The following is a 17,712-nucleotide window of genomic DNA, read 5'->3' as shown; positions in this document are numbered from 1 at the left end:
TGGACCCAACTGAACATCTCTGGAAAGACCTGAAAAGAGCGGTCCACTGATGGTCTCCATCCATCCTGACAGAACATTGAAGGATCTGCAGAGAAGAAGGGCAGAAAATCCCCAAATTCAGATGTGTAAAGTTTGAGGACTGATCATTTATGTTAGGTAGAATGCCTAGAGGGGGCTGGGTGGTCTCATGGCTTTGAACCCCTGCAGATTTTATTTTTTCTCTCCAGCCATCTGGAGTTTTTTTTTGTTTGTTTTTTCTGTCCTCCCTGGCCATCGGACCTTACTTTTATTCTATGTTAATTAATGTTCTCTTATTTTAATTCTTACTTTGTCTTTTTTTTCTCTTTCTTCACCATGTGAAGCACTTTGAGCTTTGAATTTCCCCTTGGGATTAATAAAGTATCTATCTATCTATCTATCTATCTATCTATCTATCTATCTATCTATCTATCTATCTATCTATCATACTGTATAGTGCCCTATCTATCTATCTATCTTATAGTGCCTTCTCTATCTATCTATCATTATTTGTATGAAAATGTGCTATAGAAATAAATGTTGTTGTTGTTGTTGTTGTTGTCACATCAAACCCATGAGGACTCCAGGCTAGAATCACTGACAAAGGGAGAGAGTAAAGGGTCCAAATACTCATGTCAATGGGATATTTCAGTTTTTCATTTGTAATATTTGCAAAAAGTTCTAAAACCCTATTTTTGCTTTGTCAGTCTGGGTTATTAAGTGTTGCTTTTTGAGAGAGAAAAATGAATTTAAATGGATTTAGCCTCAGGCTGCAACCAAATAAGATGTGAAAAAGGGAAAGGGTCTGAATGCTTTCTAAATCCGCTGTAATTAAGGAAAAGGACTTTGTGATAGAAGCAGCTTTGAATGAGGCAGTGTGTAGAAAGTGATAATTGACTTTCTTGTAAATTACTTTCTGAATGTGACCTTTATACATAACATAAAGTTACATCAGAGTCATCATTTTGAAAGCTTTGGCAGATTTTATGAGAAACATCATGTCAGTCACATTACTTCCAGAACAGGCAGGCCAAGTGACGTTCAAGCTCAACTTTAAGCCCTTCTTCTTCTCCCTCAGCCCACTAAACCACAATGTCTCCCTAATAACCCCTGATGTTACTTACACAAGCAGATATCCGCCAGAAACACAATATACACAACCAGCTCCCTCAAGGTGGTCTTCACATACAGCTCCCGATTTTCTGAAGTGTTCTCTGTTAAAGTGGTGCCCCACAATCCTGTCCAAAAAAAGAAAGGCTAATCAGCGCAAAATATCACTTATTGGGTCAAGGAAAAAAATATATTTTGAACAATTCTATGCTAGATACATTCTCACACCGGCTTAATGGAGTTCATGGACGCGGGAAGTCAGAACTTATTTGAGCAGCATTGGGCTAAAGGCAGTAATTGACCCTGCACAGGACACCCGTCCACCATGTGGCTCACTATCGTGCACACTTACACAAGGCCCAGTGTGAAATGAGCAGTTAACTCACAGGTCTTTGGGGGATGAGTGAGGAAAACCTGTGCAGACATGGAGAGAAAATACAAACTGTTCACAGACAACAGATGGTGTGGGATTCAAGTCTACAATACTCGATCTCAGAGGCAGGCTAACCACTGCACCACTCTGCTGCTCCGGAACTACACAGTTTCTAGTTAAGTTATTTCATTAAACCAAATTAAACTTCATAGTGAAAGCTGCAAAAATAATATTAGTATCCTAAATAAGCCACTTTAACAAAACCACGTGTCTGTGTGTCCGTCTGTGTGTCTGTCCAGTTGCTATGGCTCTGTCATTCCAAAAGAAGACTAATCACAAACATTTTTAGTAATAAAATACATTGAATTTGTCAAACAGTAACACTGCTTTATGAATCCCGTACCAAATTGCATATAACAGAGATGTATGCATTGCATTTGTCATTCCAATAGATGGCGCATCATTAATGTTAACACTGTTTTTATGAAACCCATACCAAATGACATGTAACAGAGACATATCTTTTGCATTTGTCATTCCAAGAGATGGTGCATTAGAAACATTAACACTGCTTTTATGACTCTCATTCCAAATGGCATACAACAAAGACATATGCATTGCATTTGTAATTTCAAAAGATGGAACATCACAATCATTAACACTGCTTTTATGAATCCCATACCAAATGCCATAAAACAGAGACATGTACATTGCATTTGCCATTCCAACAGATGGTGCATCACAAACATTAACACTGCTTTTACGAATCCCATACCAAATGGCATATAAGAGAAACATACATTATATGGAGCAATCTACATTGATTACATAGATTTTAACCTCTCTTATAGTGCCTTTCACGTACCACTCAGTCACAAAGCTCTGGGATATTTAAATTTGTTATTTCTCAAATATTGACATTTCTTGCTGTTATATGCAATAGATTTGAAAATGTATATTTATAAGTGTATAGTATCATTATTATCAAAAAAGTGACAAGTATCCAGCATTTTTCTTAGTTGCCTGTACTAATCAACAAGTTACAAGTCATTACTCTCCATCATGTTTATTACTGAGTATGACGTGCTTAACCTTGAAACGCAGGTCTTCCTTAGTTGAAATATTTTTGATCACTTACTGTATATAGTCGTATTACTGTAAAAGTAACCTTGTCATGGTTCTGCATATCCGGACTTACAGAATGCATTCATTTACTTATTTATCAGTTAATTTATCTCATTTTGTTCTCAATTTGCTGCTTTTTTTTGTGGTAAAGCTTATGAGTGTAAAAAGATGATTACCAACCAACCAACCAACCATTACTCAACCCGCTCTATCCTAACTACAGGGTCACGGGGGCCTGCTGGAGCCAATCCCAGGCAACACAGGGCGCAAGGCAGGAAACAAACCCTGGGCAGGGTCGCCAGCCCACCTCAGAAAAGATGATTATTTTTGTGAAAGTTCATATCTATTTCATTTTGCTCTCCTAACTGTTTTTAAATGTAAAGAATATATTCTGATAATGGGGGGCATCGTGAAGACACGAGTAGACCAGGGTTTGTGTCCTCCTTATGTGGAGTTTACATGTTCTCCCCACATGCCCTGGTCTCCTCCCACTGTCCAAAGACATGCAGGATAGGTGGCTTGGGGGTACTAAATAATCCCGAGTGTGTGTTTGATATGTGTGTGATGTGTGCGTGTGTGTGTGATGTGTGTGTCTGTGTGTGTGTGTGTGTGTGTGTGTGTGCATGTGTGTGTGTGTGCATGTGTGTGTGTGTGTGCATGTGTGCGTGTGTGTGTGTCTGTGTCTGTGTGTGTGTTTGCCCTGCAATGGCCTGGCGCCCTGTCTAGGGTTTGTTCCTGCCTTCTGCCCTTTACTGGCTGGAATGGGCTACAGCCTGCCAACTGGTGACCCAGTTCAGGACTAAGCAGGTTAGAAAATGATATGACTTTCCAGTAATAGACAGTCACAAAAATTTACTCAAGACATTGACAAATGCAAATTAGCATTATTTTGTTTTATATGTTGTCACAAATGTGTTTGGGGTTGCTTGGAGAACTCCAAAATAAGAAATTTCAGTCTTTCTCAATTCTAATTCTACAATTCCTGTATTTCTAGACAAGCAAAATATAAATGTAACACTAACAGAGGCTGGCTATTTTTTGTATAGTCCAGTGGATCGAGACGGTGTTTTTAAAATTTGTTCATCAAGAACAAATGGACACAACTGGAAACTTGTTAAGGGGAAATTTAGCACAAACATTAGGAAGATTTTCTTCACACAGAGAACCACAGACGTTTGGAATAAGTGACCACGTTTCTGTGCTCTCCCTGCACTTGCATGGCTTGCAACTCCTTCATCCTACAATGGCACAGGTTAGATTCATTGCCCCCTTTAGAGTGGCCTGTGAGTGTGTGCCCTCACAACTACAGGAACACAGTTTTGGAATCCTGTGCATGGGGACTGCATGTCATGTCTTCCTTTGTTCATGCGGGTTTCTTGGTTTATCCCCAACAATGTGTGTGTGTGTGTGTGTGTGTGTGTGTGTCTAATCTGATCACATTATTATGTATGTGCGTGTCAGTGTGTATTTATCGTTTCATTTTTTTTCTTGTTTTGCTCACAATTGGCTCATTGCTTAAGGTCCTAAACTTGGGATGCCAGGCCAAATTCACGCACATAGCCACTCTCTTAGAATTCAAAAATATTTCTGTAAGAATCCCAGGTGTGTGCTCTAACAATGGATATCATTATTTTTTCTTTGTATCTGTGGAGCAATGGTTCATGAACATTTCAGCAGCAAAAGAATTACCTTTTGCCATAATAAAATCTACCCAACCTAACCCCGGGCCTGTTTAGATTTCTAAAGACAATAAATACACACATCTATGACAGTTGGGAGTATACCTGAGGAAAATGCTACTGATGGGAAAATTAAGCCTCGTGAAGCTTTGAGGCTTTCTTTCTATTTGTGCCGAGAAAGATTTGAAGTTTTGAAGCCTCAGCCCCAGTATGAACAGAGACATGTGGTGGTTAACTGAGGTCAAGGCAAGCTCACAAGAGCGCAAGTGAAGCAGCACTCACTGTTTCAGTCTCATGTCACCAGTTAAAGGTCAGAATAGTCTGTGTTCGCTTTATTCTGATAAGGTCCTTGACCATCAATTCTGCTGTTAGTTGCCATCTGTCACCAAAGCTCTCCAAATCACTCTCCTAACAATCCAAATTGTTGAAAGAGAACGATGTATTTTATATAGGCTACCTGTTAATTTAGTGCCAAAGCTGTCAAACCGACAAAGCACTGTCATACCAATAAAGCGCAATGTGAAGAACCAATGACGTTCCAAGCTTCAAACGTCACACGTCACCTGACAACGTTTTTTGACACAAGCTCCGACACAGTGATTCGACTCACTATGCTTCAGATTGACTGACACAAGCTTCGACACTCTAGAAAATGCATATAACAGATGGGAGACTACTTATTTTTTGACTGATGCCTCTATCCAAATCACTTTGTAACATTTGAAAAACTGATGGCTACATATGTTTGTTTCTGCCAGTTTGCAGCACAGGCAGGTGACAGTGCCTGCTCATGGTCATAAAGGGTCAGTACCAGGATTTGAACCCACAACCGGAGGTTTGAGGTCCAAACCTTATATACTACACCACACTGCCTGCTTGCGTAAGCTTAAGGCCTTGGAGGTTTGAGTTAATAGTGCTGCTGATTAACTGCACATACTGCATCTCTATTGTTAGTCATTAGCACTATAACATAAGTAACATGAATAATTATATTTGAATACTAACCCTCAGCTATTCTGTTTCTTTTCTCGGTACCCAAATGTGGCCATTGGTGCCACGGCCCACTTGCCAAGTTGTTTGCCTGCCTATGGTAAAGTCATCCCTGATGGAGGATCACAGGAATCATGAGAAAGAGGGGTCCTTTCATCGGAGAAACGTTTCAGCCGTGGCATGGCCAAATGGGGAGGCAGCTAGATGGATGAGGTCTCCAGGACTCTAAAAATATCCAAACCTAATTATATCATATCATCTACTGTTAAACCGTAATTCTAAAATTTTTATTATTATGCTGTCTTAAAGAATTGTTCTGTTCTGTGTATTGTATTGTATTGACCCCCTACTTTTGACACCCACTGCACGCCCAACCTACCTGGAAAGGGGTCTCTCTTTGAACTGCCTTTCCCGAGGTTTCTTCCATTTTTCCCTACAAGGTTTTTATTGGGAGTTTTTCCTTGTCTTCTCAGAGAGTCAAGGCTGGGGGGCTGTCAAAAGGCAGGGCCTGTTAAAGCCCATTGCGGCACTTCCTGTGTGATTTTGGGCTATACAAAAATAAACTGTATTGTATTGTATTGTATTGTCCGCTGGCCCACCATGCTTGTATACTCTGTGCACACACATACTGTAAATGGCTTTAAAATACTTCACTAAAATGAGGTTAAAAAATTAATTGAATGTTTTTTTAACTTTATAGATTTGGATTTAAGGGAGGCAGTGTGGTGTAGCAGTTAAGACTTTAGACTTCAAGTACAGCAGTTGTGTGTTCAAATTCCACTACTGATGCTGTGTGACCCTGAGCAAGTCACTTGACCTGCCTGGGTTCCACTTGGGAAACCAAAGGATACGTAACCAATTGTATCATAAATGTTGTAAGCCGTCTTGGATAAAAGTGTTAACCAAATAAGTGAATGCAAGTCTTACAGCAAGCCAGACTTTTATTAAATACCCACAAACTCTTACATAGTGTGCATACATTTACAGAACAGGAGAAATTCAGATCCATATGTAAACACTGACATGCTCCTTATAAAAGATTTGCCTACTTATAGGGATTTCTGACAGCCATAACACAAAACCTCTGACTCTGACATCTCGATTTATTGTACCAATGACTTCGACTCAAACTCCGACTCCTACATTTATTGCACCAATGACTTTGACTTCAACTCTGATTTCTCAATTTATGGGACCACCGCCTTCAATTCCGACTCCTCGGTTTATGGTACCATCAACTTCAACTCAGACTACAACTTCAAGTCTAACTGCTCTACTTGTAACGATGGTTACTATTTTAATTGAAAGCACACGCCATACAATATGCAGTGCCTTTCCTCAGTGCCATTGTGAATCATCTTTCTGCTTTTGAGCACCCTAACCCGTTAAAGTTTGGATTTAAAGGCTATAGCGATACTGTTGTGGCTTTTTATACAATTTATTAAATAATACCAAATTAAAAAGAGGTTATATTTTTACAAAAAGCCTAACCAAAAAAGCAACCCAATAACTGCCTCTGACTCCAACTCCACATCCCTGATCTTAAACCTAATTCAGTCAAAGGTCTGTGATTCCAACAGCCCCATCTGTCCATCTGTCCATCCATCCATTTTCTAACCCACTTATCCAGTTCAGGATTGAAACAAGTCAAGCTCCATCAACATTGAATCAACATTACTGAATTTATTTGTTTTGACCCTTTAAAAATATATAGTCCCAATTTAATTAAAAACAAATAAGTAATTCTATAATCCTAATTCAGGTTAAACCGCAGGTTCAACAGTTAAACAGTGTGGCTTTCACTAAATGAGTAATATGTGTGTAGTAATTCATGTACAGAATGGGAATAAGTGGCATCTCCGCATCATCAAATGTGATGAGGTGAAAATGCAAACTGAATGGATGTGCTGTATCCTGTATATGATAAATAATTGTTGTTTTAAAGCACTATTTCAATGTAAAAGAATTATTATTATTATCCATCCATCCATTTTCCAACCCACTACATCCTAACTACAGAGTCACGGGGGACTGCTGGAGCCAATCCCAGCCAACACAGGGCGCAAGGCAGGAAACAAACCCCAGGGAGGGCGCCAGCCCATTGCAGGGCACACACCAAGCACAAGTTAGAATCGCCAATGCACCTAACCTGAATGTCTTTGGACTGTGGGAGGAAACCGGAGTACCCGGAGGACACCCACGCAGACACGGGGAGAACATGCAAACTCCACACAAGGAGGAAGCGAACCCGGGTCTGCTTGCTGTGAGGCAGCAGCGCTACTACTGCGCCACCCAGCAGAAGTATCTATTTTTAAAATTAAAAGTTAAAAAATTTTCAATTTAATCTACAATATGTGCAGAAATTGAAGGCGTCTGAATATTTTCTGAATGCACTGTAAGTTGGTGACTGTATCAGTTGGGAATCAATGGGCGAATATCAGCTCTAAATTCTTTATCATTCCAATTAGGTGCATACGTTTGTTATTATGGACTTACTGCCCTTACACCATCTGGAGTGGAGGGCAGCAACAAAGTTCATCCATAGCTGTCTGTCTTTGGCCATCGTCTCCAGTGTACCCCAAGTATTGTTCATAGCTTTCATCTTGTTCTCCACCATTCATCACCAGGTTGTTCTTGGTCTCCCACATTTCTTGCATCCTGCTGGTGTCCAGTGGAGTGCTGGTTTAATGATGGTATTAGCATCTCTCCCCATCACAAGGCCCAACCACTTCCAGTGCTTCTTTATTATGATAGTACCCATGTCCACTTGTTGACATTGGAAGAGGAGGATGCAGGGAGAACATGCAAACAAGGAGGACCCGGGAAGCCAACCCAGGTCTCCTAACTGCGAGGCAGCAGCGCTACCCACTGCGCGTGTTTGCGTGGGTGTCCTCCGGGTACTCCGGTTTCCTCCCACAGTCCAAAGACATTCAGGTTAGGTGCATTGGTGATCCTAAATTATCCCAGGTGTTTGTGTCCTGTGGTGGGCTGGCACCCTGCCCGAGATTTGTTTCTGCCTTACGTCCTGTGTTGGCTGGGATTGGCTCCAGCAGACCCCCATGACCCTGTGTTGGGATATTGCAGGTGAGATAATGGCTGGCTGACTTAACAAGCTGGTTAGTGGAATTGACTGAATACAACGGCCCACACTGTAATAAACCTTTGACAGTTCTCTAAAGGTTTGTCACAGGACGAGGAGCCCATTACCCTTTTTCTCCAGAGCTCTTACAAATTCAGTTCACAATGAACTCAGTTCAAAATTTTATTACTAGTAATATTCAGAATTATAAATATACATTTTTTTTCTCCCATACTCAAAGCACGTAGTCAAGTGTCTTACCTCGGATCCCCCTGTAGATGAAGTAGCAGCACCCATGAGACTCTTTCTTTGGCACCTCGCTTTCCACAGCCTTGATGTCCACTGGGTAAGGTGGCAGGATTTCCAGTTTGCCCACGTTCTCGTAAGGGTTTTCCAGTAGTGCTCTGGGGTTGTAGAGAGCTCGTATTTTTAGAGGAGATGTTGCTGGTGAGCCGTTGTAAGCGGGGTTCACCCAGGCCTTCTTGCCCACGCTGTCTAATTCATGCTCCTCTTTGATATTGAAGTGATTCTCTAAACAGTTGTTTAACTTTGAAGAGTGCATGTTGTATTATTCAAGTGGCCACGTTAGTAATCAGGTAGACAGAGAGAAATATAGCAACGTCCTTACTCTTCTTTATCACTCTGGTCAAAGCCGGTGAAGAGTTCCTAACATCGTAGCCACTCTGAGCACTTTATAAAGGACCAGCTAAATGACATCAGCCAATAGAGGGGAGGTGTGCGCCGATTGTTGGGGGCTCATAAATACTCTCCTGTTCTCTGAATGCTCTTACACCGCCCGTGTTTACCTCAGCTGTCTCTATGGATACGCCATCTGTTGCTGTGTTTGTTTTGCAGTATTGTGTGCGATTGCTTCAAACGCTGCTTATTGTAAAAGGCACTATATAAAAACAAAAAACTGAAAGTGAAGAAAAACAATGCAGGCTGAAATCTTTTTGTCACACACTAGTGCATCTTTGCAGGCCATGCTTTATAGTACCTAGCACCTTTAATGTAGAATACCCTGCAATCGCATCTCTGTAGTGCACAAACTCCTTAATGTGCAGGCAGGTTATTTCATTCTCACGCAGAGAAAAGTGGGACTGGAAACTACACGCTGTCAGTTGTGATAAGACAGCCCCCTGGGCACAGACAGACAGACACCTAATGTCCCAAAACACACACTATTTATTTACAAAATTTCCTGCACACAACAGATAGATAGATAGATAGATAGATAGATAGATAGATAGATAGATAGATAGATAGATAGATAGATAGATAGATAGATAGATAGATAGATAGATAGATACTTTATTAATCCCAAGGGGAAATTCACATAATCCAGCAGCAGTATCCTGATATAAAAAACAACAGTGCTCTAATCCACCCAAACTCAGTGCCTTCTTTCTCTACTCTTCTTCTTCTTCTTCTGCCACCTTTACTCCTCCACACACAAGCTTCATCTTCCTCCTCCCGACTCCAGCTTCCAAGTGGAGAAAGGTGGGCTCTTTTATAAGCACCCGGGTGTGTTCCAAGTGCTCCTTGACGATCTTCCGACGGTACTTCCTGGTGTGGTGGAAGTGCCACATGAGCACCCAGAAGCACTACAGATGTCCCTGGAATTCCTTCCGTCAACACCCCAATAGGGTTGAGCTTCTATGCTCTGTTCCCATGGCCCCCATACAAACCAGGGTGGCTGCCCTCTCGTGGCCCAGGGGAGTTATAGTCCCTCTCCGGGTCCTTCCAGCCGTCCGCCACACACTGTAGGACATTTCATGCCTTCATGGTGGCTTTACATTGACTTCTGCCACAACCACAAGCTGATGTCCAGTGAAGCTTTCTCTCGATCGGTCAAAAAATGCACAATGAGATTGTAAATGCTGTTAGAAGTGCAAGGCTGCCCCATAGCTGGCCACATACTTATCTATATATATAATTCACTAAGGCAAGACAACCATGGAAAGCACGCCGGAAGAGGCGTGGATTCACGAAGCTTCCGACAAGTGAGACACCTATGGCGCACGCAGGAAAGAGCCACACCCACCAACTCCAAGACCATTGTATACGACGACAACTCGCAGGGCCACGCCCACCATCTCGGACGCGACGACACAGAAAAAATGGCGTCATTTATATTCGTCTGTCATAGAGGCCACATGCAGTGCAGGTCAGGTTAATGTCATGTGCATTGACTGTTCATAGAGGCATGTTTCTCGCGGAGGTGAATCGCCATATGCAGCGTGTGAAACAGTTTGCGAGGGGTATCCCATGGGATCCTTAAAAACAATCCTTTACAACTGAGGTTGAAGCACAATGAAGTAAGCAGTCTTTAAAAACCAACTTTTCGGTTATGATGCATGACCGCGTGCACCATAACAAACTGTTTTACACGCTACATACAGCTATTCGCTTCCGCGACAAACATGTGTCTTCTTAGATGCTCCTGCAGGAACACAGAAGATGTTTTCCTGCCTACCAACGCTCCTCTTTCACCGGCCGGCATCTACCCTCGCTCTCTAGGCATTCACACTGCCTGCCCATTTGCCCGGACGCAAAAACTCACCGACCACCCAGTTAGTCTCTTTCGTCTGCGGTAAGAGTCCACATGCACGTCTGTTATGCCGCGGGTTCACTATTGTGTTGTATTTTGCTCTCTCCAGAGTTCCATCTTTTCATTCACTTACTGTTGTATTCTCACACCAACCCGTTTTAGACATCCGTGTCTTTCCAGAAGTGTTTAGCATTCAATAAATAATTATGCATGAGATTGACCGTGTGTCTACCCAGCGCAGAGAGGCGTGGATAAGCCGTTGAACCCCATTCGGGCTGCAAGCCGTGGAATTTCCACTAAATGTGACTCATACGCTCCCACTCATTACGTCCCTACCCTTTGTGCACACCCCCCTCCTACCGTGGTTGGGTATCTTGGTGGATTATATATAGAAAAGCAGCCAAAACCGAGGGGTATCCCATGGGGTCCTTAAAACATTCCTTTACAACTGAGGTTAAAACACAATGAAGTAGGCAGTCTTTAAAAAAAAGAGGTTTCGGTTACGACGCACGCCTGCGTGCACCATAGCAAACTGTTTTACACGCTACATGCAGCAATTCGCTTCAGCGACAAACATGCGTCTTCTTAGATGCTCCTGCACTTTGTTCACACCCCCCTCCCACCTCGCTACTACCGTGATCAGGTGTCTTGGTGGATTATATATAGAAAGGCAGCCAAAACCGCACAGAGCAATGAAAAGTTCCATCTTTTCATTCTCATTCTGTTGTATCCTCAGACCCTCCCTTTTTAGACAACTGTATCTTTCCAGAAGTGTTCAACCATCAATAAATAATTATGTGGCGTTTGTTATGCCGCGGGTTCACTATTGTGTTGTATTTTGCTCTCTCCAGAGTTCCATCCTTTCATTCACTTACTGTTGTATTCTCACACCAACCCATTTTAGACAACCGTGTCTTTCCAGAAGTGTTTAGCATTCAATAAATAGTTATGCATGACATTGAGCAAGTGTCGACCCGGCATGGATAAGCCGTTGAACCCCATTCGGGCTGCAAACTAAGTCCCACTAAGTGCGACTCCTACGCTCCTACTGGTTGCGTCCCAACCCTTTGTACACACCCCCCTCCCACCTTGCTAATACCGTGGTCGGGTGTCTTGGTGGATTATATATAGAATAGCAGCCAGATCCGCACAGAGCAATGAAAAGTCTACGTCACTCACAGGTACATCTGGACTATGTAAAGAGGTGGGCACATGAGCGGGCAGTGTATACTGAACGAGAAATCAGCAGACTAGCATGATGGACGGAGCTGAATGGACGTCATTCTCCTTTCCTCCCGTTCCACACTCTGCGCCGTGCACCCCCATCCCTCCGTCTGGCAGGAGAAGGCGCGAGGACGGTGCGCCAGTTTTCAGTCACGGACGATTGTGTGTTGGTTCGTTCCGTGCATTGTTACAATGTTGCTTTTCTTGCTGATTTATTACATTACCGATTTTTCAAATGTTAATTTTCTCCCTGTGCTTAAAAATCATTAAAAAACCGGCCTGATTATGTGCGTATACGCCGCGGGTTGGCTAGTAGTTTATACCCAATGAAGCACAATGGAGCTTCTGGAGCGACGCATGAGTGATCCAACCATTTTGATGTCCTTGTTAGGGTTATGACAACATTTATAGTTGAATTGTCATTACGCAGTAAATATTGTGTAATTAAGGAGGCATAAACTGTAAGGCTGTGGTCGTCGTGGCACAGATAAGTTTCTGACTATTTGAAGGAGTACTCCACCCAAAAATGATAAACATGCCCAGTGTTACTTGTTGTAATGAAGAGAGGAGGTTAGGAGCAGGCGCTCCAAAACCTCTAAGGAGACCAACACTTAACAAACACCAAATGATATCAAAATTTCAATAATAAAAAAATCTCAATTTGCATGTGTCACACAGTCAACATGTCAAAGTCATTCAGTTGTAGGCTCACATCTTCCCCATCGTATGCATGTTGGATAACGTACAGTTAAGTAAACCACTTCTGGAACATTCTGTCATGAATGACTGGGGAGCACATTCAAGGTGAGACTCTCCCCTCAGTCGTTGCTTTTTAAAGCACAACCTGAAATATTTTGGGATTTTCAACAGCAGGCTGCAGATAGTTGAACTGATCTTCTCCTTGTTGAAGCTCCTCAGATTTGCACAAGTACAAGGCACACTTGATTATGTTTTACTCGCTTTTCTTTCCTAATTGTTATCCTCGCTCAGACAACACAGTGGTAGTTGTATTTCAGTTGCTTAATTAGAAAACAATCCTTGCCAATAATTTAATTTCATGGCTTGATAGTGCTTTAACTCTGCCATGTCAGGTCAGGTCTCATATCCAAGATTTTTTCTAAGGATATCATCCAAATGATTTGAAGTCTGAAACAGATGAGCAATTCTCAGTCCTTCACTTTTTTCTCTTCACTTTCCTTCCAAGTATTAAAAAAAAAACAAATAGTGCACGATAAATACACACAGGTGTCAAGGGAAACAAGTTAAATTGAGAAATGCTAGTTTCTTTTGTCATTTGCCTCTTATTGCTAATCTTCTTATACAGTAGAATACGCTACCCTGGCTGTCTGTTTGTCTGTCCAGGATTTTAAATCACCTGTAGCTCTCAAACCGTTTGACCTATTGACTTGAAATTTGGTACACGTTGTGACAAATAGGGGGCAGTATCGCTCCCTTGAACCTCTGTCCACCACGCCAGACACCTGATGAAAGTCCAAAAGTTGACTTTATTAACACAGTACAGTGCACAAAGCACCTTCTGCTCCACAATACTCATTAAACAAACCAATAATCAATCACAATAGCTACAATAATCAATCCTCCATAGTCCTCTCATATTCCCTGACCCGGAAGTGTTCCAATCCCCAGTCCATGTGATCTCCTATCATTTCCGGGTCAGATAACAAGTCCCTTTCCTCACCCCGGAAGCACGTCATTCCCCTTGTCCATGTGACTCGGACGTACTTCCGGGGCGTAAGGCAAATAACCACTGTTCCTCCCTACAGTGTCTCCTAGTGGCCCCCATAGTATACAGCAGGGCTAGACCTCCATACTGCCGGGAGGGCTCCACCTGGCGGCTTGGGGGTATTGGCCGGGATGAACGGCCGGCCATACACCACAACGTATACTGCGCGACCTCTATCTAGAAATGTCCACCCTAACTATGTGGCTCCCATTAATAGTGAGGAGGCAGGAGTGTCTCTGCTGTTTTCTCCCAAAGTCCACATCCTTGATTTAAGCCCCCTAATATTTGCAGTATGAACAGTGGTCACTGAGTCTCCCAATCACATTGTTTTAACATATCCATAGCATATAGCTAAATTAAAACTAAACTGACACTTTATTAACATTTTTCCATTTCTGGATTGCAGGCAGCTCACTCTTTTGTTCTTGGCTGTGTAATTGAGACTTCAAAGGAGAGACAGACTGGTACGTATGTATGGAGGAATATTTCGGACAAAATGAAATAAATAAATAAATGCGTAAATAAATAAAAGTACTGTGAAATGTGAGCATAAATAAATAAATGTGTCATGAAATGACAGCCTTAATAAATAAATATGCCATGAAATGAGAGCATAAATAAATAAATGTGTCACGAAATATGTTTTTCGTTGCTTATTTATTTATTTCATTTTGTCCGTAACATTCCTGCAAACCGTCATGAAATACGGCTTGAAATAAAACTGTCAGTTTCACTCGTCAAAGTTGAGAGGGTGGGCTCTAACACGCCCTCTAGTTACTGATTGGTGAATCGATAGCACAAGAATTAATTAGAAAAATGCTTACTACTGCCGATTAAATGGATTCTGCCGAAGATATTACGTATTTCAGAGAGAGAATTGAAGATTTATCGGAAGAAATTAGAATGTTGGCGGCCCTTTTAGAACTGAGTATTTGACCCTTGTTTTACGAGTATAAAGTCAGTTGCATATTCGCAGCTACTTTTTCAAACAACTGTACAGCTCTGATCAGTGGTAAAGTTGTTCAGTTCAAAATATTAGGTGGAGCTGCTTTGGGCATTCCATGTCAAAGTACCTAAACTAATACAGCCGCTGCAGCTTACCGTATATCAAACTGGCTCATTCGTCTTGTAATTGTCTTCTCTGATACATCATACAGATCTGCAATCTGTTGTACTTTTAAACCGCATAACAGAAGGTGTTCTATTGACTCAGCTGGAATGTCAAAGGATGGACGTCCAGAGCAGGGAACTGCATCACCTGAACTGGAGTGTAGTAGAGTCCGTTCCACCTGTTCTTCGATAATTTCAAAAACAGTTTCATCTATATTGGAGTCTAAAAGGGCCGCCAACATTCTAATTTCTTCCGATAAATCTTCAATTCTCTCTCTGAAATACGTAATATCTTCGGCAGAATCCATTTTATCGGCAGTAGTAAGCATTTTTCTAATTAATTCTTGTGCTATCGATTCACCAATCAGTAACTAGAGGGCGTGTTAGAGCCCACCCTCTCAACTTTGACGAGTGAAAGTGACAGTTTTATTTCAAGCCGTATTTCATGACGGTTTGCAGGAATGTTACGGACAAAATGAAATAAATAAATAAGCAACGAAAAACATATTTCGTGACACATTTATTTATTTATGCTCTCATTTCATGACATATTTATTTATTAAGGCTGTCATTTCATGACACATTTATTTATTTATGCTCACATTTCACAGTACTTTTATTTATTTACGCATTTATTTATTTATTTCATTTTGTCCGAAATATTCCTCCATACGTATGGTTCTTGGATTACAATCAGTGCTGCTAGGATAATAATAATCCAGGTATTTTTACTTCAATAAAGTAAGTTTTGCATTAGGTTAGTCACTACTTTAAAAAGTATTCAGTATTCCCGTAATGCAAGATACATTTAACGCATGTCACACACATGCACTTAGGAAGAAGCTGAATGGACCAAATGAAGGTAATTCCATGCAAGGCAAACGGGTGGTAGGGTGCATTAAACCTTCCTCTGTTATTTCTGCAGATGAAATATGAGAAACTCTGCCTGATTCTACCTTCACAACGCCAATTCCGGTTCCAGCCCCAAGAAAGACGTCGCTTCTGGGTTCTGGCCCTCAAGAGTGACATCACTTCTGGTTTCGGCCCTCAAGAGCAACATCACTTCCAGTTCCAAAATTAATGACATCACTTCCTGCAAAGTCCTTTAAAGCCGCCATCTTTGGCTTAACAGTTCAGTTCAATCCGGTGCAAATCAATGCCAACTTTCATACCATTTTGCAGCCAGGGACAATATACGGGTTCCTGCCCCAAACCTTTTTGTGTGTGTCGAGGCTGGTTCTTTCACGTTGATCTTAGCACTGTATGTTCAGCTCACCAACTTTATCGATTTCTGAAATACTGATATGAATTAATTCAACCAGAAGCAATAATGCAATCACCTAAGCATTTGCTTCAGGAAATTTATCTTGTGGTTGCTGAAAGTGTGTGTAAAGCTAACTAAGCAGGTGAACAGAGTGCAATGGCCATGTGTAGACTACAAAATCCTTAAATGTAGGGACCTACATGGCCAAATAGCTGGTTACTTGTGGAGAAATCTATGCACGTTAACGAGGTTTCTCGGAGACCCATAATCCAGTTTCTCTAACTGGAACAACAGTTTACATTGTATTAAAAAAATGTGTTTCTGTAAATAAGAAGCGCATGTAAACACACTCAGTATGCATTTTATTTTTGACATTGTATCAACTGCGGAGACATGGACCCTACTTTTGTAGTTGTTTAACAATTCAATACCCTGGGAAGTCTGCCAGGTAGTAATTCTAAATGCTTATTTGTGTGGATATGCATGTGGTAGTGCCCTCTTGTGGGCTGGTATCCAGCGTGGTGTGAGAGTAGTGCCCTAAGTTCCACCAGTGACAATTGTTGCTGATGCTATGATGTTTATCTAGTTTTTGTACTAACAATATAGAAAAATATGATCAAGTTTAGTAAAAAACAGAAAATTCTAGAGGGTTCACAAACTTTCTATCGTGACTGTGTGCTCTTTAACCCAAATCTAGATTAAGTAGGTCATACCTGAATAAATAATTGTGTAATTATCACTTGTATTTGCCATGAATAGCTATGACATAATGAGAAGGACCGTGGAGACAGTGTGCCAGGTTAGCCGAGAAGTGAAAGTGAGTGGGTTTGGATACGAGCTTCAGCACGAATAGGTGGGCTTTGACTTGACTGTAGACACCCATGACTACCTGTAATTTGAAGGAGTCAGTCTGTCCAGTTAGAGCTGCCTGCGGTGCAGGAGTAACTCTTACACAGGCTTAGGGAAGCCGGCGAGATACAAACACAGGAGGAGCTACAGAGGCTGCTGTGTGACTCTGAGTGACTGGCTGCTGTTCAAAATTAATATCCGTGCAATTCTCCACAGTCACTAGTGCTGCACGTCTCAAAGGATGGAAGTGGCAAAGCAGGTTGCCGAGGAGGTGATAGAGCTGAACGTGGTGAGGGTTACTGAGCTATTTTAACAACCCTTGGTCAGACCCCACAGGTCTTGTCAGGGAAAATTAATTAAATGCAAGGGTATATTATAGATGTACATTTATTATATTATCAAGGGGTAGCCATTTTAACAACCTCTTGGCCAGCCCCTGAAGCTCTTGTCAGGAAAAAGAATTAAATACAAGGGTATAATATAAATTTACATTTGCTTTATTATCAAGGGATAGTCTTAAGAGAGTATCTATATTAAAATTAATGACAAGCTTAATAGAATATTTTGATTTTGGTTAAAAGTGTGTGTGAAGGTTG

The 17,712-nt window shown here is 41.5% G+C and overlaps 1 protein-coding gene across 1 annotated transcript in view; it reads right to left on the bottom strand.

Annotated features, from left to right (window-relative positions):
- pkd2l1 (polycystic kidney disease 2-like 1) overlaps window positions 1-9,007 on the bottom strand; it is a 68,283-nt gene extending 59,276 nt beyond the window's left edge. The window contains exons 1-2 of the mRNA XM_039735189.1: window positions 8,636-9,007; window positions 1,143-1,256 (exon numbers count right to left, since the gene is read on the bottom strand). Of these exons, the coding sequence (XP_039591123.1) occupies window positions 1,143-1,256; window positions 8,636-8,936 (415 nt within the window). The 5' untranslated portion in view covers window positions 8,937-9,007. The remainder of the gene's footprint in view (window positions 1-1,142; window positions 1,257-8,635) is intronic.
- Between the last annotated feature and the right edge of the window lie 8,705 nt (window positions 9,008-17,712).

Source organism: Polypterus senegalus, chromosome 1 (assembly GCF_016835505.1).
Source record: "Polypterus senegalus isolate Bchr_013 chromosome 1, ASM1683550v1, whole genome shotgun sequence".
NCBI classification, from domain to species: domain Eukaryota; kingdom Metazoa; phylum Chordata; class Cladistia; order Polypteriformes; family Polypteridae; genus Polypterus; species Polypterus senegalus.
Note: the sequence above shows the minus strand (reverse complement) of the source record. Positions and strands in the feature narration are given on the sequence as shown.